Source organism: Primulina tabacum, chromosome 2 (assembly GCF_025594145.1).
Source record: "Primulina tabacum isolate GXHZ01 chromosome 2, ASM2559414v2, whole genome shotgun sequence".
Classification (NCBI taxonomy): domain Eukaryota; kingdom Viridiplantae; phylum Streptophyta; class Magnoliopsida; order Lamiales; family Gesneriaceae; genus Primulina; species Primulina tabacum.
The window spans coordinates 52,083,712-52,106,107 of NC_134551.1; the positions used below are offsets into that span (position 1 = coordinate 52,083,712).

Sequence of the window (22,396 nt, forward strand, 5' to 3'; positions counted from 1 at the left end):
ATTTTCAAACTTCCAATTTATAATTTAGTTTCATAATATTATATATAGTACTTGATTGATGATAAGATATAACTCAGTCTGAATGCATTCTTTATATATATATATATATAGAGTGGGGATGAAGCTGAGATGTAGTAAAATCACATCATATACATATTTTAGAGTTCTTTTTTAATTTTTTTTTTGACGTAAGAGATATTTTTGTTATAATTGAATGTCGAACAACAAAACTGATTTATAGTAAAATCATATCATATATACACTTTTGCAGTTTTGCGTTTTTTTTTTTCCATTTCTGGTTTAGGAGAAAGTTTACTACAATTAGATACCAACCAGAATTTTAAACTTTATAATATGAGTAATGGGACATTATGTCACAAAATACAATAATCTTTATTATGATTTTAAGACATCATAAAAAGTAGAACTAAAAATTATGTGACTATATAGCTAGGGGAAGCTGTAAGAAATGAAACTGTAATATATTATTAGATAGTAAAATAAACATAAGATCACGTTGCTTGGTTCATTTTGGAGGTGGAAATCAATTTTTTTAAACGGGGTCATATTATTTTAGTCCTCATAAATATATTCTTAGGTATTTATTCGACCTATATGCCATATTAATTTTTTTTTTGTTTACGTCACCGAATTTACATTTATTGTATTTTGAATTTTAACTAATTAATTAATGTAGTCTCTATTTCGATAATTACGAGATAACCACACGTACAGTTGTACTATTTATCTTCCTTGAACTTATAATTCTCGTCATCAATTTTAATTTTAGTTAAACATTAATTATTGACATAAAAGGAATACACGACATTTTGATTAAAAAAATAGTCCATTTGCTTTTCTTTTTCTTTTTCCTTCCCTAAATCACACATCACATCGTAATTTTCAACGGCTTGTGTTCAGTGTTTATCACCAATTACCATATATATATATATATATATATATATATATATATATATATATATATATTATCAGCAAGTCTATCTTTACACACATATACCTCTATTTATTGTCATCACAATAGATATGTATATGTGTGTATATAACTCATCACAAAAATTTGTGCGAGAATATTTCACGGGTTAATTTTTTTAATCAATGAAAATATGAACCAAGTTGATATATCTCACGAATATCGTCTCACAAGAAAGTTATTCTTGATTCATATATTTGCTAACTTGATACGTAGAAGTTAATTTATTTTTTCTGAATTAAATGATTCCAGCTATACGTAACATGTAATGTATCTTTTCTATTTTATTAAGTTTGAGCCACTTATAGTAACTAACTTTGGTGTCATTGTTTGTTTTAATAATTATATATATGAATAAAACGTTAAAATTTTATTGGAAGTTATACGTAGTTCAGCGGATAGAGTTATTGTTTCTTAGAGTTTAGTTAAAGGTTTAATTTTTACTGAGATCACTTTTTTATTCTTTTATTTTTTAATTTATTTTTAAATTTATATATCAAAATTACAGTGTAGTTCCTCACTATTTCTTATAATTATATTTTGATCCTCATTTAAATATAAATCAAATGAATTATAAAAAATATTATACAAGCACGCAACGCTTTCATCGATATACTAGTAAAGATAATGTATTAGAATAATAAGTGTTAGACATTAAAAAAATGAATTATAATGTTGGAGAAGAAACCGAAAAAGAAAAGAAAAGAAAATGTTGATAGGAAACATGATCAGACCTCGAAGTTTCGATAAATACGTTTGAGTGCAACAGTTGCTATCATCCAAGATAACTGCATGTGATAACATATCAACGAGATCATATGCAATTACAGCCATGGAGATCTATGAAGCCATTTTCGAGCATTAATATCACTCACTGTTTCACGTGAATTCACATCACCCGTTTTAATTTTTCTTTTTCCCCACATTAATATTTGTCAATTTTCGATTAAATTGGATTGGATTCGACTCGAGATTTCTATCTATCGTCGACGATCGGGAAATGCCGTTCAAGCAGAAACCGCCGCAGGTGGATGGGAATACCAGGGGAGAAGAAGACGAAAGGGACGCGGTAATTGACGGGGGAGATGAGTACGTGATGGAGGAATTCAGGGACCGAGTCCGTTCATGGAGAGACAGCCGATTCACGTTGATGGAGAATGAGTTGTCCGCTCAGAGGAAGTTTAGCAGGCAGAACGTCATTAATGGCCTCAGAGATCTCTCTCAAGGATTCTTCATCCACCCCGATAACAAGTAAGGATCCTCTCTATCTACGAAATTTGACATAAACGTTAAGATTCATCTTTTCTGGAAAAAGTACATTCTTGCGAATTAATAACGTACGGGGAAGAGATACCCGCCATGCAAGGGATATGGGGTTGACTTTTGAGTTTTCTTGATTCATGGCTCATGTCTTTAAATTGAAGGACAAGTTTTTTGGCTAACGAGTAAGAATTGATGGCTATGTAGACTTGGAGATGACAGGTGGAAAATAAAATGGTTTTTTGTCCCAAAATATTTATGAATATTGATGTCTAAAAATAGGCCTCCGTAGATTTCTAAATGTCATTATTTTGCCATCTGGTTCTTCATTTTGGATAGATTTGGCACCTAAGACTTTCTTTCATGCGATTTTATGAGTCTACATTCGTGAGATGTTGACTAATCGAACTCATATTTATTAGGAAAATAATTTTTTTTGATATAATTATTTTTTTTAATAGAATCGAGTCAGATATTCTTATTCCCCACAGATAATTTGACTTCTTTTTTCCTTAAAAATAAGGATAAGTAGGCATGCATGAATTGGATTCTACATTTATTTTCTAAAATATATACTTGACTTGCTAAATTTTTGGTCTTGTATATATGATATCTGTAATATTTACATAAAATAAAAACGACGAGTTTCATGCAGCCATACATTAAACATGGTGTGAGAATTTACGTGTTATTTAATTTTGTGTTTTTCGAAGTACCATTAATGAGCAAAATTTAAAATTGAAATCCTAAAACTACGTTTGTGTTATACAGAAAAACTATTAAATTCTCCCGAGGGAACAATGAAAATAGAAATTTATTTCCAGTCAAGTGCATTGATATTCTTCTATGTGAATTCCAGAAATAGCATGGTTAAAAACACAGTTATTTCAAATGACAATGCATTTTTTTACTATTCGAATCTTGATTATTGGAGGATAAATGCAGTTGGTACAAGGCATGGGAGAAATTCATACTGATCTGGGCAATTTACTCATCTTTCTTCACACCAATGGAGTTTGGCTTCTTTCGAGGGCTGCCTAAGAATCTTTTATTCTTAGATATTGCCGGTCAAGTGGCTTTCCTTTTTGACATTATCTTGCAATTCTTTGTGGCCTACAGAGATAGTCATTCCTACAAATTAGTCCACAAGCGTACCCCAGTCGCCCTCCGGTTGGTATTTTCATTTCCTCTCGTAGTCTTGGACACTACATGAATGCAAAACGTGCATTCTCATAAGTTTTTTTTTGCTGTATTGTTATTTTGAGTTGATGTCTGTCTTTCTTTCTTTTTACTATTTCAGGTATCTCAAATCCCATTTCATATTTGACCTTCTAGGTTGTATGCCCTGGGATATTATCTATAAGGTTTGATATTCTCATATACTGGATATATACTTACTCTTTTATCATCTGAGGTTGATAACAAATCTGTTGGCGTGAAATATTTTTATATTTGAATGAAAGAAAGTAAATGGTTCGTCTACAATGGGAAAACCATTGAAATTTTTCGACACTACAAAAGTCTACAATGAAGAATTGAGACCACACAAAATTGAGATGACAGTATCTTAATTTGTTCATCTCATTTGCTTAACGAATAACTTGATTTTCTAATTAGGCTGTTGGTAGAAAAGAAGAGGTCCGTTACCTTCTATGGATTAGATTGACTCGAGTTCGCAAGGTTACCAATTTCTTCCAGGTGATGGAAAAGGATATCAGAATAAATTACCTTTTCACAAGGATAGTGAAACTTATTGCTGTGGAACTCTATTGCACCCATACAGCAGCTTGTATCTTCTACTACTTAGCTACTACTCTGCCCGAAGAAAAGGAAGGCTACACATGGATTGGGAGTTTGAAAATGGGGGATTATAGTTATTCTCATTTTAGAGAGATTGATCTCCGGAATCGATACACCACTTCTCTATATTTTGCCATCGTAACCATGGCAACCGTAGGTGAGTCGTCCTAGTCTTATAATTCATTGCTACATCTGGCATTTATCTTGTGTTATGGATTAAAATTTGAATTGTTTCCTTTCCTCACGTTGCCATTGCATTGCTACTTCTCTAACCAACGTAACAATCACGGTCTCGTGCAGGGTATGGAGATATACATGCAGTCAATTTGAGGGAAATGATATTTGTTATGATGTATGTCTCTTTCGACATGATTCTTGGCGCATATTTGATTGGTAACATGACGGCCTTGATCGTAAAAGGATCGAAAACTGAAAGATATAGGGACAAAACAACAGATCTTATGAAATATATGAACAGAAATAAACTGGGAAGGGATCTCCGTAATCAAATAAAAGGGCACTTGCGTCTACAATATGAAAGCAGCTACGCTGATGCAGCTGTTCTCCAAGATATCCCAATTTCCATTCGTGCCAAGGTAGGCTCCTCAAGACCATATTTACACAAACCAATACAATCCGAATTTTGGAAATTAAGAGTTTTTTAAAGCTTTATCATTTCCTATTAGAGCATTGAGAATTCCTGGAAAATTGTGATGCAGATGCTACACATATTATCATCGTTGAAAAGATAATATTTTAAGTTACAAAGCCATTCACTTTTTTGCAGATATCCCAGACCCTGTACAAGTCATATGTTGAGAATATTCCTCTTTTCAAGAACTGCTCCTTAGAATTCATCAATCAAACTGTAAGTCGATCTCTTCACTATTTTTTTTTAAAAAAAAATTACTGCTACTACACTTATTTGTTTTTTAAATTGGAAGATCAATATTGACTCTGTAGGTAACTAAGGTCCATGAAGAATTTTTCCTGCCGGGAGAAGTGATAATGGAACAGGGAAATGTTGTAGATCAACTTTATTTTGTTTGTGATGGCGTTCTGGTGCATTTCTTGAAATCCTCACAATTTTTTCCCCTAAAACCAATTTCCTCTGTATTTTTTATTTTCAGATGATGGATTGAGTTATAGATGATATATTTTTTTTCACAGGAAGAAGTTGGCATTGGAGCAGATGGGTTAGAAGATACAGTCTCTCTTCTGAAGCCCAACAGCTTGTTCGGAGAGATTTCCATTCTTTGTAATGTCCCCCAGCCATATACTGTTCGAGTACGTGAGCTGTGTCGACTCCTGCGGATTGATAAACAATCTTTTTCGAGTATTCTTGATATATATTTTCACGATGGCCGAAAAATATTAACTAACTTGCTGGAGGTAGTTAAACTTTGTCAACTTGCCCACTTGCTCCACATATGTTTTCTCCATTTTGTCACCATTTAAGTGATGAGAAAAAACATCTCGATGAGCATGAATTATCGTAAAAAATCTAACAAGTTTTGCAATTATGTAGCTCAAAGAATCAAATATTCGTGTGAAGCAACTGGAGTCCGATATTACATTCCATATTGGAAAACATGAGGCTGGGCTAGCTTTGAGAGTGAATAGTGCAGCTTATTTTGGTGATTTGAATCAACTAAAAAGCCTGATTAGAGCTGGAGCTGATCCCAACAAGAGAGACTATGATGGCAGATCAGCCTTGGTAAGGAAATTATTCATTGCGATTTGCTAAAGAACTCACTTGATTAGTTCGCCAAGGTATAATGCTTAGTCAACTGCAAATTCTTTTGTCCCAAAGCAAATTAAATTCCCACACTACTCTTCATTGCTGAAAGAAAAAAATATGATTTAGAGTCTGTTCCTCAATGGGAGGACTTTGAAATGTTTTTTTTTTTTCATCTGTTTGCTTATTATTGAATACTGAAATGATTATGAGGCTTTCCTCGAGACATTCTTCATACGTGTGGTGAACCAACGATGCTATACGATGAACAAGATAATGGAAATTCATCAAGATTAAACTTCGAAAGAAGTGAAGAAACACCTATTGCTAAAAAGCATGTGCTATTTTTTCCCCTACAGCATCTTGCTGCAGCTAGAGGATTCGAAGATATTACTAATTTCCTTCTACAAGAAGGTGCGGACGTCAATGCTGCAGGTAAACTACAGAAGCGATGCTTTTCAGATGCATTAAATTTGTAAAATAAGTTCTTGAAATGCTGCGGAAACTAATTTTTTCATGTGTTTCTGAACAGATAATTCTGGAAGCACACCGATACTTGAAGCCATCAAGAACGGGCATGACAAAGTTGCTTCTTTGCTTTCCAGAGAAGGGGCGTTATTAAAAATAGTTAATGCTGGTAGTTTCTTGTGCTCTGTGGTTGCAAAAGGCGAGTCAGATTTGCTCAGAAGGGTGTTAACTTATGGCATGGATCCGAACACTGAAGATTATGATAATCGAACACCACTTCATATAGCTTGTTCTCAAGGATATTATATGATGGCTAAGCTGCTTTTGGACGCAGGAGCCAGCGTTTTCGCCAAGGACAGGTATGTTTGATTCTTTCACCATTGACAATGCTCATTGATATAGATATGATGTGAAATATTAAACATATATCCCAACTTACAGCATATTCATTAATTTCCAACACTTTCTAGCCGCTAAAGCATTACATAGAATACGAACTCAACTGAATATGATCAAGTCACCCTGAATCTAAAATTGTTTGTCTGCGCATAATCTTTACAAGATGGGGGAACACAGCAGTTGATGAAGCGAGAATGTCCGGAAACAAAAACATAATTAGGCTCTTGGACGAAGCAAAGGCAACTCAATCATCCAGATTTCCTGATCTTTCTGAAGAGGTTACAGGTACTATAAAATCCTTGAACTTTTGTATGCTCCTACAGAATTCAGATAGTGACACATGTCAGCTTTTTAACAGATAAAGCACACCAAAAGAAGTGCACCGTGTTCCCTTTTCATCCATGGCATCCCAAGGAGGGTCGGAAACATGGCCTAGTCATGTGGGTTCCTAGGAGCATTGACGAACTGATTGAAGTAGCTTCAAAGAAGCTAGAGTTGCCAGATCCATCTAGTTATTGTATTCTATCAGAAGATGCAGGGAAAATTCTTGATGTGGATTTGATTACGGATGGTCAATTGTTGTACATGATCAATGAACAAACGAATGCCAAACCGTGAGGTGTTGCTTTGGACTGTATCCTTGTACATAATGTGATTCTTCTACCCCATGAAAATCAATGTAGCATCCATTTTGGAGTTGGCTACCGTTTACACATTGTCTGAAATTAATTATTACAAACTAATTATTTAATAATGAGGACAAAGAAATTGTTATATGTATCAAATATTTTAAATATTATCAAATAACATCCTTTAATAATTGAAAGCATAATACTAACGTCAGATTTTTAACTTTTCATATATTATGATCATATAATTCCGCCATGGCCGGTCCCAAGCCCGGGTAAAGGAGAAAAGGGTCGTGTCAGGTTGCCAGCCAGCGTAAACTTTGGCAATATCTTTTGGATGGAAGTATGTTGTAAAAATTAATAATTATTTGGGGTGTCTGATTAACTTTTCCATTAAGTGGCCTAATCTTTTTTTATGAGGTGTTTTATGTTTAAAGACCCCTGATATGCCCTTTAACTACGTACCCACGTGAGGAGTTGAAAGGTGTCGATTCATTTAAAAAGTTTTAACAAAACAATTAATTAAAGAAGAAAAAGCAGGGGATTATAATTAATTAGAGTTACTTGTAACGATTCCCAACTTTCAAAAGCTTTTGTTGGTAAAATTTTCCATGCCACTTGTAGCGTTTTACTTTTTCTGTGTCTAAGAAAACGCTGACGCTCTAGCGACGAGAAAGTGAGCGGTCAACATCCAAAAGAAAAGAGATTGGGCTGTTCCTGAAGAACCTCTGTTTGATGGAGAACGCGTGAATATCACATGGGAGGAGCAGGACACTGGAATGATAGATGTTACGATCTGAGTTAATTTCGTATTATTGTTTAATTTTAGACATCAATATGAGATAACCATTTCCTTAAAGAGATATGAAACCATGATCTCAGGTCCAATATTGTAAGAACAACACAGTGACTGTAAGATAAATCATATTGTAAAAGAATCAATTGTAGGATATTGGGTTCCAATTTTTCTGTACATGCCCCCTCTGATTTAGTTCACATGAAAAAGAAAACTAAAACATGTCCTATATTGTGCAAAAATATTAATCAATTGGGTATTTTAAGATACTTGAATCCCACATATGATTCAAAGCAATCTACCTTATATCTGTACATATTCATCATTTTAAACAACTCAGTGATCTTCTCTCTAGTTCTTTTCCCACAGCCAACTTGTAGCACAACCAGCAGTTTCTGAAAAGCTCCAAGTTTCACAGCCTCAATCACACCATTACAACTTCCATTTTCTTCAGAGATTAACTTGTGCAGAATCGAAATAGATAAATCTGTTGCGGCATCTGATACATGTAAGATCTTCTTTACAAGCAATGGAATAGATAGCGCGTTGTCGTGCACTGTGTCCTTTCCCTCTTTTGCGTTGCATAAACGGTCCAAAACCACTAGCGCCATGTCACAAACGCCTCTATCACCATCAACAAGAAGTTCAAGGATCAAAGGAATCAGCCCCATTTGAATAAACTTCGACATGATTAGGCCACCAGTCGTCTTTTCAAATACCATCATGTGGTGAATAACCACAAGGCATGCCTCTGTTGCTTTCGGGCAAATGGGGACTTCCAAAATCTGGAACAATTTTTCTTCAATACCATCAATTCGCTCTAGGCGATCAATATAATATTGATCTGCAGAAACCAGCTCTTTCAATACTGAAATGGCGTTTCGCCTCGTGAGAAGATCCTCCTCGTTCAAAAACAATGCCATGCAATGTAGAGAATTGGTAGATTTCAACTTGGAAATGCCTTCTTGAGTTCGTGGAGGCGCCCATGCCAATGCAGACAAGACTTCTTTGAGCAAATTCTCGTGTATATCGATTGAGAAACGAGTAAAATACTCGAACGAATCTGCCAATGCCGAGCCAATCCCATTTTCCACAATGCAGCGCTTGTTTCTTTCGCTTTCTTTGGCCAAAATCGTGATCTTGACCACCAAGTCGACGCACTTTTTCGCATCTCCAAGTCTTGTTGCAGCTACCATTTTCGAACAAATATCGAGTACCTCCAGTGGAGAGATCGGAACTCTAGGTGTTGGAATCCTGTCAACTCCATGAGACTTATTCTTAACACACCAGTCTTGAATCATTTTTCGTAAGGTATGATTTGGGATTTGCTCAAAATTTGTCAAGATTTGATTGGTCACGGGGCACCTCACATTCCCGGTATCGATCCATTTCTCGATGCTATCCCTATCGTATGTAATCCCCGTCAACAACGTGACCGGATCTTTCATCAACTCGAGCGATATCGGGCACCGAAAATGAGTAGGAATGGTGAGTTCAAGATCTACACTAAACCCTTTTGAAACCTCACTTTTTCTGAAACTCGCACCACCTCTGCTTCTTCTCCACGACAGGATCATTATGAAAAATATCAGAGAAGATAAAACAAAATGTGTTGATTTATATATAGATGAAACTAAAGTTTGTATGCTTATCAAATAAATGGAGAAAATTTGATGAGAAGTATTCTTTTATTTTTTGCAATTGTGATCTTGATAATATGCCAATGTTTGTACTTTTATTCATGACTCGTTTGATATTTAAGGTAAGGGGAGTTAGGCAAAAACGAGGGAATTTTGAGAAGCAAACGTTGAATATGTGTTTGAATTGAAAGTATGACTGTTGAATATTGGAACACATGTTCTACTCATTCTATTTTATTACAGGGAGAAAATCAGCTCCTTTGACCGTTGACCGAGTCAGACTGCCAGCCTGGCAGGTCCCAATTTTATTTTATTTTATGTTATGTTATTTCTCTTTTCTAATTAGTCACACCAAATAATCGCCACGTTGATGACTATAGATAGACTAGATTGAAATATATTTAATGATTTTAATTAAGGAAGAGGGGTGATGGGTGATGAAGCCTTTTTCGATATACCTAAAATAATCTCATTACTTTCAACATCTACTCTTATTTTATGAGGTAAAGAAATATTTTTTTTGAAATTATTTTAAATAATTCATCGTTTGTAATTTTATTTTATTTCTTTTTAATGTATACATAAATTTTTTTCATTTATTTTAGAGTGTTAAAAAAAATAAAAAAATCTTGATTTAATGTATATGAATTTATATTTTATGAACTATTTTACACTCTTGGGTGTCGGCTTTGTCACATGTATATAGATGGCTAAATGAGCAAAACCTACATTGTTTTTTTTTTTTAATGAACGTTCATGGCAGCTATAATATAACATAATCAAGATTTCTGAAACCTTTGATGGCTTCTACCCTCAAATGCCTGCCATTTCTTAAGTGCTTGTGGCAGGGACATTTCGAGGTCGATCCGATATATTGTTAGCCAAGATCGATAAGATCGGATTACAAAAATTAATTTCTTGTGATTTCGATCAACTCTTCTTCACAGAATCGATTGTTCTACGTATTTTAACACGAATTAATTAATTACAACACACAGAAAATAGAGATTATTTTTGAAGCGTGTTTGTGATATTTCTCTGCACTAGATCTAGGCTCCAAACCTCTAAGCCTTCTCCGGTGTTCTCTCAAACTCTTAACGTAGGATTGTGTGTGGTCACAAGTTACAATATCACATATATATAAAATATATTTGTGATATCTTGTAACAAAAAGATAATGACAATATCTTTTAGAATATAAATTTAAATTGACAGAATATATTATACCATATCTAGAAGATTCGATGATAAACTTCCATGTAATATAATAGTCCAGATAAATTTATCCCACATATACCATAAATTATAACTCATATAATTTATCCGAGTTTATATTAGAGCCACCAAAGGGACCTGGTCGGATTCAATTAAATTAAGCTCCAATAAATTAATTTGATCCAATCAACTCATGATTAATCAAAATAATTTATTAATCTTATTCTACTCCACTAAAAGAATAAGATTGCACTCTCAAATGAATTGATATTACTGAAGCACAAAATCAATAATTATATCCTCTGATTTATCGACCTTACATATCACCTATGTCGATCAATTAGAACATCTAAAACAGGGTATCATGACCATATAACCCATATTAGATATTCATAGCTTCTCAACCCTCATCTTCTCTTTGACAGTCCCATGTGATCACATCACATAATTAATTCAACAAGAATATTGAATTACTGAGCTCAGATTTTACTGTCTTCTAGAGGAACTTGTGAGTTTATGATCATACCTATTGACTAGGTGACAGATTCCATATTACGAACATATGTTCTTTGTTATTTCACTTTGATTCCCAAAACATCAAGATATTGACCAATAGTTTGGTCTTACTCATTGATGTATCAAAGAACTTCAAGTTAGTAATCAAAGTTCATTGTCCGCTCAGGATTAAGGTGTTATGTACGACAATCCAGTGATTTTTGAATTAGTATGGTCAAATCAAATTCAAATATCACGTGGTCCAGTCCAATACAACAAAATGTATCCCTAATTTTATTACCAAACCAAAGATAGGTTTCAATAAAATTGAGACGATCATATCAAAATAATTTGTCCTTATTTATTTACCGATCGTGGACAATAAAACTTTGGATGAAGTCGAAAATTTTATGGGGAACAAAATACTTAAGGAGGCTAAATCGAAAATTTTATGGGGACCAAAATACTTAAGGAGGCTAAGTCGAAAATTTTATGGGGACCAAAATACAAATTTCGAAAAGTTGTAGGGCCAAGAATGTAATTTTCGAGGACTTTAAGGGCCAAGTTGCCAATCTCGAAATTTTTAAGAATTAAATTAGAACTTTTGAGGAACACTTGGGTAAAATCAGTAATTATTCGAGGTTATGTGGATTGATTTTGAGTTTAATAAGTTTAAAATTATTGAACTTTATGTTACGAGAAACATATAAAATGAAATTAGGAACACGAACAACTTATGAGTAATTGTGGAATTTCGAGATTTAGGATAAATCGGATAACATTCGACGAAAGTAAGAACTAATTTTGCAATTTTTAAGAAATTCGGGGGATTTTTTTAGCAGTAAATGAGAAGCGAATGGTTAAAATGACCGAAATTTTTTATGATTTAGATTTGAAGGGATATTTGGAACCTTGAGATATTTGGGTTATAATGTTATAAGAAATGATAATCAAGGACATTGTAGGATTAATCAATCTCGGGCTTAAAAATTTAAATGTTAGTGAAATAATGTGGTGGCAAATTAAGAATTTAAAGTGATGACAATTTAAGGTGAAGTTGATCAGTTAGTTAAGTTATAAGAGTAGACATGGAGTTAACAAAATTTTGGGAACTTAAGTTTGATGTATCATGATTTTTAATCGTGATCTTAAAAGTTAAAATTATACCTTTGTTGGAATTTAATTTTCTAGAAAGTTGGGAGTGATTAATGGTTAAGATATTTGATAGACTCATGTAAGAGGTGAGGTAGACACCTTGTCTTGAGGAATTTTGAAAGTCATTAAAAAAAAACTTGGGACTAAGTGAATATGTGTTAGAATTATGTTATCTAATACTATTTGGGTCGCGTAAGCTTGAATTTTAAGTTTATGAAATACGTGTTCATACGAAAATTTTGGGTGAAAAAAATAATAATAATAATAAAAAGAATTGTTGTGTTCAACATAGGTTACCAATGAACGAATATTAAAATTTTTATCGAGTAAGAAATCTAAAACCTTGATATGGAAATTCTAGAATTCTATGGGTTATAAGTAAAGTTGATTTATTAGAGTTAGTCCAACATTAACATGGGATAACTTAGTAAGTTTTATACGTTAGAAGTAATTAAGTATTGAGGATACGTAAGTATGAGACATTCGCTTCAACGAGGAAAATCCAAGGGTCTTAGGTCTCAACTAAATTGTAATTGGGAAGAAAATAGTTTAAGCATGTGATTGATGATAGAAGAGTTTTATTAATTAGGTAGAAGTTCAATAGTTTTATGGATTAACGCTACTCGAATTTGAAGATTTGCAACAATTTAATATTTGGGATGTACTTGTAAATAATTAAGTTACGTAAGTTTGGTGCTATAAGATAAAGATTTGATTCAAGGATCTTAGGCGAATATCATTATGGGTTTGAGATAAGGTTTAACTTTTAAGTGTATGACCGAAAATATAAGTCGATCAGTAAAATCTTGGTGTTAAGATTTCTTAAGTTGCATAAATGATAATATAATAGGTTGATGAACATTACGGGTATAGTATAAGAAAAGTAAGACGCAATAAAATTTGGACTGTCATTTCTAATATTGGGAAGTTTGAGAAAAGTTGAAATTCGAGGTTATAGAAAATTGGAACTAGGTCACCATGGGTCGTTATAAGTTGAGTTTTGCAAACGAGGATTTAGAAGGTAGAGTTTATGGGGACCAAGGAGACATAAGGACATCTTAATATTTATAATTTTATTAGAGTAGCGCAGCGGAAGCATGAACTATTGGGATACTAGAACTAAGTCTAAACTTTGTGATTATCAAGGATAAGCGAATTTCGGGGACGAAATTCAATTTAAGGGGGGAGATTGTAACGTCCCGATAATTTGAAGGTTCACGTAAACCACATGCATGCAATTTATTAAATTTCTTTGGTAATTTATTAATTTGTTTTAAAGCATTAAATGCAGATTTATTTCATAAATTATGGGTTTAATTATTTTTATGCATTTTATGCATAATTATTGCATGATAGAATTTTATTTCATGAAATTTTAAAGGTTCATGCATTAAAGATTTTTAAATTTCATTTCGTGTTCGAACGAGGAACGGAGACCGGAGAATTTTCAGGAAAATTTTTTTTTATTACACGATTAATTTTAATTAATTAATATAAGATGTTTTTAAGCTATTTTTAAAGAATTAAGATTTATTAGTTATTTTTACTCGCATGATTTTAATTTTTAACGGTGCGCAAATTTTATCGAATCGGTGGACTTTTTGAGGGTTCGGCTAATATTTTCAAAAATTTTCAAACATGAAATATTTTTGGGATTGTGTTTGGATTTAATGAGCCAATTTTTAAGCTCGTTGGACTTAAAACTCTTTTAATATTTTAATTAAATCATTTAAGGCTCATTAGTTTTTTTGATTAATAATTAAAATAATATTATACTTGCTACCCTACACCAATTATTCCACCCACCAGCCGTTTCCCCCTTGCACCAGCAGCATTTAACGTGAGTATAGCAGCACTTTGCTGAAAATCTCGGCCATCTCCATTTCCTCTCAAGCAAGCTCCTTCCCCGCTTCTCCGTCGTCTCCCCGACGCGCGTCTCCTCAAGATTTCGAGCTTCTTATCATCAAGGCACGCATTTTATCATTATTTCTGCATCATTCACGTCATATATGTGCTGTCATGTGTGTTATGTTTATGCATTTTTCGGTATCGGCATGGCAAAGCTTTTATGCTCTTAGTTTGGCACGAAAAACGTATGTTGTTGCATACATCTCACGTTTTTGTTACTATGGTGCAAGGGGCTGTCGAATTAAGGTCCTCAGGTGCTGAACATGTTGAGGATCGAGATGGCTATAGGCTGGAGTCGAGACATTGAGAGCTGGTTTTAGGCCGAGAGTTGAGGTTTGAGGCGCTGTGTTGGTTGTGGGGCTCGGTCTGGTGTATGGATTGGCTGAGGGCCTGGGGCTATGGTCTGGTGCGTGTCTAAGGGTCCTAGGATGAGTCTCTTTATGGTGGTTCATGGCCTGGAGCGGCAGCCAAGAGGCTGAACAAAGAAAGCTGCGGCTGTGCAATTTGGGTTCACGTAGAGCAAGTCACGGCTGTGGGGTTTGGGGCGGCTGCTGGACGGGGCCAGGGCATGGGGCAGTGTCTTGGGTCGTTCCTTATGGTCCTAGGGAGGGCCTGGTGGTGTTGGTTCATGGCTGGGTTGGCTAGGAAAGGTGGCTGGACCAGCAAGCAACCAACTGTACCAATGGGAGACGGGTTAGGCTAGTTACAGCTCTTGCTCGCTTTGGGGCTCAGGCGTTAATTCTGAGTTTGAAAGGAGTGTATCATGGTCTTAAGTTATGTCTAAGGGTCAGGTCTCGGGCCTGGTTCGGGTCTGGTTCGAGTCGGTTTAAGCATAAAGTAGTTAGAAGCATGCTAGGGTCACGGCTAGAGTTGGGCGATGACTTGCTGGAATTTTCAGCAGCTGTTCAGGGTCTTGTTCGAAGGTCTAATGGGGCTGGATTGATAGTTTTAGGGCCTTTTAAGTGTTTACTAGGTGTGGTAAAAATTTGGGAGAAATTTGGTTAAGTTTCGGTTTGATTCGAGTTAAAACCGGGACCTCGGTCCAAGTTTTAAAACGAATGTTAAGTTGTAAAATGAGCTCGAGTTTACATCTAGGAATGCTTATAAATATGTTTTGGGATATTTTTAGGAGTTTGATAAGCTTCGGATAAAAAATAATGAGTTTTGGATTTATCCGGGATTTAGTTGCAACACGAAACGTTAATTACAGAATTAATTGAAACGCTAGATTTAAGCTTAATTAAATTATGAAAAATTATATTTAAGCTCAAATAATTATTAGAAGTCTAAGTTTTTAATTTAGGAATTTTATGCTAAGGTTTGGTTTAATTCGGGATTAAAACGCATTAATATGTTATATTTAAAAATTAATTTAAAAGTCATCGATTTAAGCCAAATAAAAATACAGGAAAATTCATGTTGGCTTAAATAATTATTTGGGACATGTTAGAGTCAATAGAATTAAGAAAATGTCAAAAACGTGAAATTTTACGTCTAAGGGTAAAATGGAAATTTTTGGGTTTCCAGGGGCAAAATGGTCATTTTGCACCTAGGTTGAAATTTTGGTCAAGGCAGCGCCCTGAGCACAAATTCATGATATTTTAAATGTTCACGCATCATGCTTCACGATTTTTTAAGATTTTATAAAAATATACGTTGCATGCTTGAATTTAAAGGAAATTGCATTTATACATGAATTTTATAAGTGATGAAAATGATAATGTTTTGAATGACGAGAATTAGTTGTGGCTATCGAAGTATATGTAAATGTTTAAGACGTATATGTAAATGCTGATGATGATGATGAGGCCTAGGCATAGTGGATGGGTAATCCTGTCACTGATGTCCGACAGCCGCCGGGTACCGCGGTTCTATGTATGATGGATCCATCGTAAATGATGAATGATGTACGATAGTCACCTCTAATGAACTGAATTCACCAATGATAAATGATGAACGATAAAGGATGAATGATAAATGATGAACGATAAAGGATGAATGATGAATGATAAATGATAAACGATGAATGATGATTAACGATGAGCTGTTTTGACACGTCATGATTTTATACGACACGTTTATGTTCATGTTTTAAAGTTAATGAAATGTATGTTGGCATTATGATTTTACACGACACATTTACGTATATGATGACATGACATGCTTTAATACGATATGATTTTACACAACACGTTTACGTTATGCTTTTAAGTTCATGAAAGATATGTTGAGTATGATATTTTTCACTGTTGTGTGCTATGTATATGTACTTGTTATTCCTGGTACAGGCGTGTTGAGTCTTTAGACTCACTAGGCGTGTGTGATGCAGGTGAGCTAAATGGTGAGGAGACTGGAGGTGCCGAACTCTGAGTAGGCAGACTTGGTGGGGTGACACGACCCGAGGACCACATGTTTTCCGCATTACGATTTATGAGATTGAGAGGAGATGAATATTTTCATACGTTGATGAATTTAAGATTTTTACTCGTTTATGTTTACGTATAATTTTGGATGAGTTTGGTTAATTTAAACTGCACTATTTTTACGGTAAGATAATTACAATTATTTTAAATGTTATTTCAAAAATGCGAGCTTTTATTTTTAAAAAAAATTTCCAGTAGAATTTTAAAAAATGAGTGAGACGTTACATATGCATTGCTCAAAATAAATTTATTTAAACAAATAAATGAATATTATTCTAATTTCAAAATGTCATCAACATGTAACAAAAGTACTCAATGGGCATCATACTATCGAACATTATTTTATCCTCCCACTTGCCCTAGAGTAAATGAGTCATGTCTAGTACACCCATATTTTGTATATGTTCCTCAAAAACTCTAGCAGGTAAGCTTTTGGTGAAAGGATCAGCAAGATTTTCAACAGATGCTATCTTGCACACTGTCACGTCTCCTCTTTGAACAATATCCCTCACTAAGTGATATTTTCGTTCAACGTGTTTTCCACGATGATGGTTTCTTGGTTCTTTTGCATTTGCCACTGCACCACTGTTATCATAATATAAAGTAATGGCATTTGATGCAGCAGGAACAACCTCAAGGCTTAGCAAAAACTTTTTCAGCCAAACGGCTTCTTTTGCTGCTTCACAAGCCGCTACATATTCCGCTTCCATTGTGGAATCAGCAATACATGATTGCTTGATACTCCTCCAAACAACGGCACCACCACCCAATGTGAACACAGATCCTGATGTGGATTTACGAGAATCTCTATCAGCTTGAAAATCAGAATCAGTATAACCCACAGGTGCCAACTCTGAAGCCGAATAAACCAACATATACCCTCTAGTTCTGCGAAGATACTTGAGAATATGCTTTACAGCAATCCAGTGCTCTGGTCCTGGGTTTGACTGATATCTACTAACAATTCCAACAGCATAACAAATATCTGGTCGAGTGCATAGCATAGCATACATAAGACTTCCTACAGCCGAAGCATAAGGAACTCTTTTCATGTATTCCACTTCACTTGGATTCTTGGGATTGTGGTCCTTTGACAAGTGAATTCCATGTCTAAAAGGTGTTTGACCTTTCTTGGAATTTTGCATTGCATACCTCACCAATATTTTATCAATATATGAAAATTGAGATGAAGCAATCCGTTTGTTCTTCCTATCCCGAAGGATTTGGATACCTAGAACATAACTTGCTTCTCCCAAGTCTTTCATGTCAAACTGTTGAGACAACCAATTTTTGGCAGATGTCATTACCCCTACATTATTCCCAATAAGTAGGATGTCATCCACATATACCACAAGAAAAATCACCTTGTCATCCAAAATTTTCTTATAGACACAAGGCTCATCAAGATTTTGATCGAAACCATAATCTTTCACAGATTGATCAAATTTGATGTTCCAAGACCTAGACGCCTGCTTAAGTCCATAAATAGACTTTTTCAGTTTGCATACTTTATGCTCTGATACCATATGTTAGCCAAGATCGAGAAGATCGGATTACAAAAATTAATTTCTTGTGATTTCGATCAACTCTTCTTCACAGGATCGATTGTTCTACGTATTTTAACACGAATTAATTAATTACAACACACAGAAAATAGAGATTACCTTTTAAGCGTGTTTCTGATCTTTCTCTGCACTAGATCTACGCTCCAAACCTCCAAGCCTTCTCTGGTGTTCTCTCAAACTCTTAACGTAGGATTGTGTGTGGTCACAAGTTACAATATCACATATATATATAAAATATATTTGTGATATCTTGTAACAAAAAGATAATGACAATATCTTTTAGAATATAAATTTAAATTGACAGAATATATTATACCATATCTAGAAGATTCGATGATAAACTTTCATGTAATATAATAGTCCAGATAAATTTATCTCACATATACCATAAATTATAACTCATATAATTTATCCGAGTTTATATTAGAGCCACCAAAAGGACCTGGTCGGATTCAATTAAATTAAGCTCCAATAAATTAATTTGATCCAATCAACTCATGATTAATTAAAATAATTTATTAATCTTATTCTACTCCACTAAAAGAATAAGATTGCACTCTCAAATTAATTGATATTACTGAAGCACAAAATCAATAATTATATCATCTGATTTATCGACCCAACATATATATCATCCTAGCTTTGATTCGGTGGTTTCCAGAGTTCAACCAAAGAAGAAAGAACATTTACAGCATGGCCCATGTCGGGTCTCTGATACGGCTCTCTTGTAAAGCAGTGGCCGGCTAGCTCAGCGACATTGCTAATGCTTGCTAGAGTTTCCTCTGTGAGGTCAATTGTGGGGTCAATGGCTTTACGAAATATATCCTTGTTGAGTTGCTTTCTTCGGAACCATGTTACGAGGTGCATGCTTTCTTCAGGCTGGCTTTCGTCTAGTGCCTTCCGTCCGGAGATAAGTTCCATCAAGATCACACCAAAACTATATACATCCACTTTGGTTGTCACCCTACCAGTCACTGTTACACGTGAGAAATTTCAAGGTCGATTCAAAACATCACATTCTGCAAACAAGTGAGAAATTTCATGGCTAAAACGGGAAAAAGTTCACCTGCATATTCTGGTGCCAGGTATCCGAAAGTTCCAGCTACTCTTGTTTCAATGGAAGCCTTCCCTTCCGGAGCCAGACGCACAAACCCAAAGTCTGCAACTTTAGCTCTCATATCATCCCCGAGTAATATGTTAGAGGGCTTCAGATTCCTGTGTATGAAGCTTTGATGGGCTAATCCGTGGAGGTATTCGACACCTCTAGCAACATCTAAGGCAATGATCAATCTCCTTGTCCAATCCAAGGGTGGGTTGCAACCCTTCACAAACCCAGTTGAAGAGATGGTTACTTAGCGTCCCTTGTGGCATGTATTCATAAACAAGAAGCTTTTCATTTCCATAAAGACAGTATCCAAGAGGGCAACAAGATGCCCTTGGACAAAACAGAAATTTCGGACTTAAACTCAATGGACCCTTTTCCCGTGATCACTCCACACTCCATTCTTTTCACAGCAATCTTCATTCCATCGTGTAGTTCTCCTTCGTAGACTGTTCCGAGTCCCCCTTGACCCAATATATTATCAGAACTGAAATTATTTGTCACGTTTTTTAGTACTTGAATGGAAATTACCATGTTTCCTGCGTCAACCATTTGAACTTCACTCGTTTCACTGGCAGAAACAGTATGAATTTCACTGACACCTTCACCGACATTTGATCCAGCAACAGTGATCTTCATACTCTCGTTATCCAATCCTGAATGGCAAGGATGTATTACCATAGCATTTGGACTTTGCACTCCGCTGAATCTCCTGTTTGTTATTGTATAGACAAAGAGACCCCCAATCAAGGAAAAACACGACTATCACAATCCAATTTCGAGGGGAAAGTTGAGCCATTTGAACCAGGGGAAGTTGAGCCATTTAAATTCAAACCTCTCTCATCCTTCCCGATATCTGGATTCCCATTAGTTTTAACAATCATGTTACCCCGGAAACCTGGTATTTTGCCTGAGCTTATTATTAGACGCATCAAATTCCATGAGCCCAGTTAGAGTGGCAAGCTGATCGGGGATACTGCCAGTAAGATTATTATTAGCAAGAACCAATCTCTGCCGAGATTTAAGCGCAGCATGATCTGGAGAAATGGTACCGTAAGCCCCATATTCTCAAAATTTATGACTGTTATGTTCCCATTTTTACAAGCGATCCCCAACCAATCAGCGCATGGGTTATTTCCTTTCCAATTCTCAGAAAACTTTCTAGGGTAACCAATCAATTTTACAATAGAGAGCAACAAATCAACTCTAGGATCACAATCACCGGGATTTGGTAAGCAAAACTATTAGTATCATTTGTCATATCAACCGAAACAGACTCGTCAAAGTTTGGTATTGCGCCTTGCAGAAAGTTATTTGTCAAGTTAACAACCTTTAATGACTCTTCACCAAAGATACTGGAACTGGCCCCGTGAACAAATTGTCCCTCAAACTCAAAGTTTCCAGATTCTTCAAGCCCGAAAAATCGGGCAGGGGGCCCGAAAATATATTAGAATGCAACCAAAGCTCCTTCAAGAATGTCATGTTCTGTATAACATCGATTTTTCCACTGAGTTTCTGCCCGTTTACCCACAAAGACACGATCTGCTAGCCACTAAAACCCGTTGGCAGTTCACCCTCCAAATTATTGCGAGCCAAATGTAAGTTTGTCAAGCCCGGAAACACATCCGGGCCAAGAAAATCCGGAATCGTGCCAGTAATATTAGCAGAATTAGCCGATAAATTCTGAATAGTTGAAGCATTTCTAAGACTTTGAGGGATTTCCCAAGCAAGAAAAGGATAGACAAATTAAATCATCAATAATTTGGAAAATCGGATCCGGATCCAAATCTTGATCCACCAAAATCACCAAAATATTTTCAAATACGCTGCTCTCATGTTGACGACGTTCTGCATCTCTTTTTTGCATAATTCTTGCTCGTTCATTTTGAACAATTTGACGTATTTCTGGATCGCCAATTGTGCTTATATCCATGTACAAAACTTTATTTTCCTCCTGAATTTTAGCCAATTCTATTTGTTGTTGTCGAATTTCTAGTTTTTTTTGTTCATTTTGCAATGCTAACAGCTTAATATCATAATTTTGTTGCATATCTGTAGATCCTTTTTGCAACACATTGATAAGCTCGCGATGTCCTTCCTTCATCGTAGAAATTAATTCTGAAACATTTTCTTCTCTTTTTTTCTTTAATTTGGATTTTTTCACTCCAAGAGGTCGTTGAGACGGAGTTCCACCTGCATTTTCATCACTAATTAAATTAATTGAAAATGAATTTACTGCAGGGGAACCTGATATTGGAGATTCTGGTTCTTGAGTATCCGACTGTGATGAATCCAAATTTGTGACATGTTGTTTGGATACTGGTATCGGTGCACTGGCGTTGGCCGTAAATTTCTCCATATCTTTCATTATAGGCCAAACATGATCAAACTTGAATTCTTTAGTGAAATTTTTATCTTGGATCATTAAATCATTTGCCATGTTCAACTACAAAAAATATGTTACTCGTACAAAAAATAGACTTAGAGTATTCATGTGAATATAATAATAAATACTTACAATATCTTCTTCAAAGGCGCCACTCGGTTTCAGCTTTTCAATTATGCTAACACATCCACATAATTTTCTAACAGCGCGGAGGATAACTTGCATGCGACATTGCAATGATCTGATATTGCGTACTTGCATGTTATTCGATTTGCTGGCATTGAAAGCTTCTTCAATCCGACTCCAAAATCGTTCTTTGGATTGGTTTATACCGATGATAGGATTTTGCGAAACATCAAGATAAATATGACACAGGAGTTTATCTTCTTCAATAGCGTAATTGGTTGTTCGGAAAATGGATTCCAT

General features: G+C 35.0%; 2 protein-coding genes, 1 long non-coding RNA gene and 1 pseudogene across 3 annotated transcripts; 2 read left to right on the top strand and 2 right to left on the bottom strand.

The window, feature by feature from the left end:
* The first annotated feature begins 1,710 nt into the window (after positions 1-1,710).
* On the top strand, positions 1,711-7,360 carry LOC142536829 (potassium channel SKOR-like). The gene is made up of 13 exons (XM_075642202.1): positions 1,711-2,242; positions 3,197-3,421; positions 3,552-3,615; positions 3,869-4,208; positions 4,352-4,647; positions 4,839-4,919; positions 5,015-5,113; positions 5,222-5,443; positions 5,580-5,768; positions 6,149-6,224; positions 6,322-6,616; positions 6,820-6,941; positions 7,015-7,360. Exons 1-13 carry the CDS (start codon positions 1,992-1,994, stop codon positions 7,272-7,274), a joined length of 2,520 nt encoding a protein of 839 aa, XP_075498317.1. The 5' UTR covers positions 1,711-1,991; the 3' UTR covers positions 7,275-7,360.
* An 842-nt stretch (positions 7,361-8,202) lies between these two features.
* On the bottom strand, positions 8,203-9,792 carry LOC142538052 (U-box domain-containing protein 21-like). Its single transcript, XM_075643495.1, has one exon. It carries the CDS (start codon positions 9,656-9,658, stop codon positions 8,330-8,332), a length of 1,329 nt encoding a protein of 442 aa, XP_075499610.1. The 5' UTR covers positions 9,659-9,792; the 3' UTR covers positions 8,203-8,329.
* Positions 9,793-14,382: 4,590 nt separating this feature from the next.
* Positions 14,383-17,025, top strand: LOC142538053 (uncharacterized). Its single transcript, XR_012818638.1, has 2 exons — positions 14,383-14,554; positions 16,824-17,025. It is a non-coding gene; the product is annotated as an uncharacterized LOC142538053 (long non-coding RNA).
* A 2,061-nt stretch (positions 17,026-19,086) lies between these two features.
* On the bottom strand, positions 19,087-22,396 carry LOC142537851 (receptor protein kinase TMK1-like; annotated as a pseudogene).

Excerpts from the sequence above, each read along its gene's own strand:
- LOC142536829 (XM_075642202.1), top strand. The coding sequence starts at position 1,992 with ATGCCGTTCAAGCAGAAACCGCCGCAGGTGGATGGGAATACCAGGGGA. Across the intron at positions 4,920-5,014 it reads TAGAATTCATCAATCAAACT|GTAACTAAGGTCCATGAAGA; the intron begins GTAAGTCGATCT and ends TTGACTCTGTAG. Across the intron at positions 6,225-6,321 it reads TGCGGACGTCAATGCTGCAG|ATAATTCTGGAAGCACACCG; the intron begins GTAAACTACAGA and ends GTTTCTGAACAG.
- LOC142538052 (XM_075643495.1), bottom strand. The coding sequence starts at position 9,658 with ATGATCCTGTCGTGGAGAAGAAGCAGAGGTGGTGCGAGTTTCAGAAAA.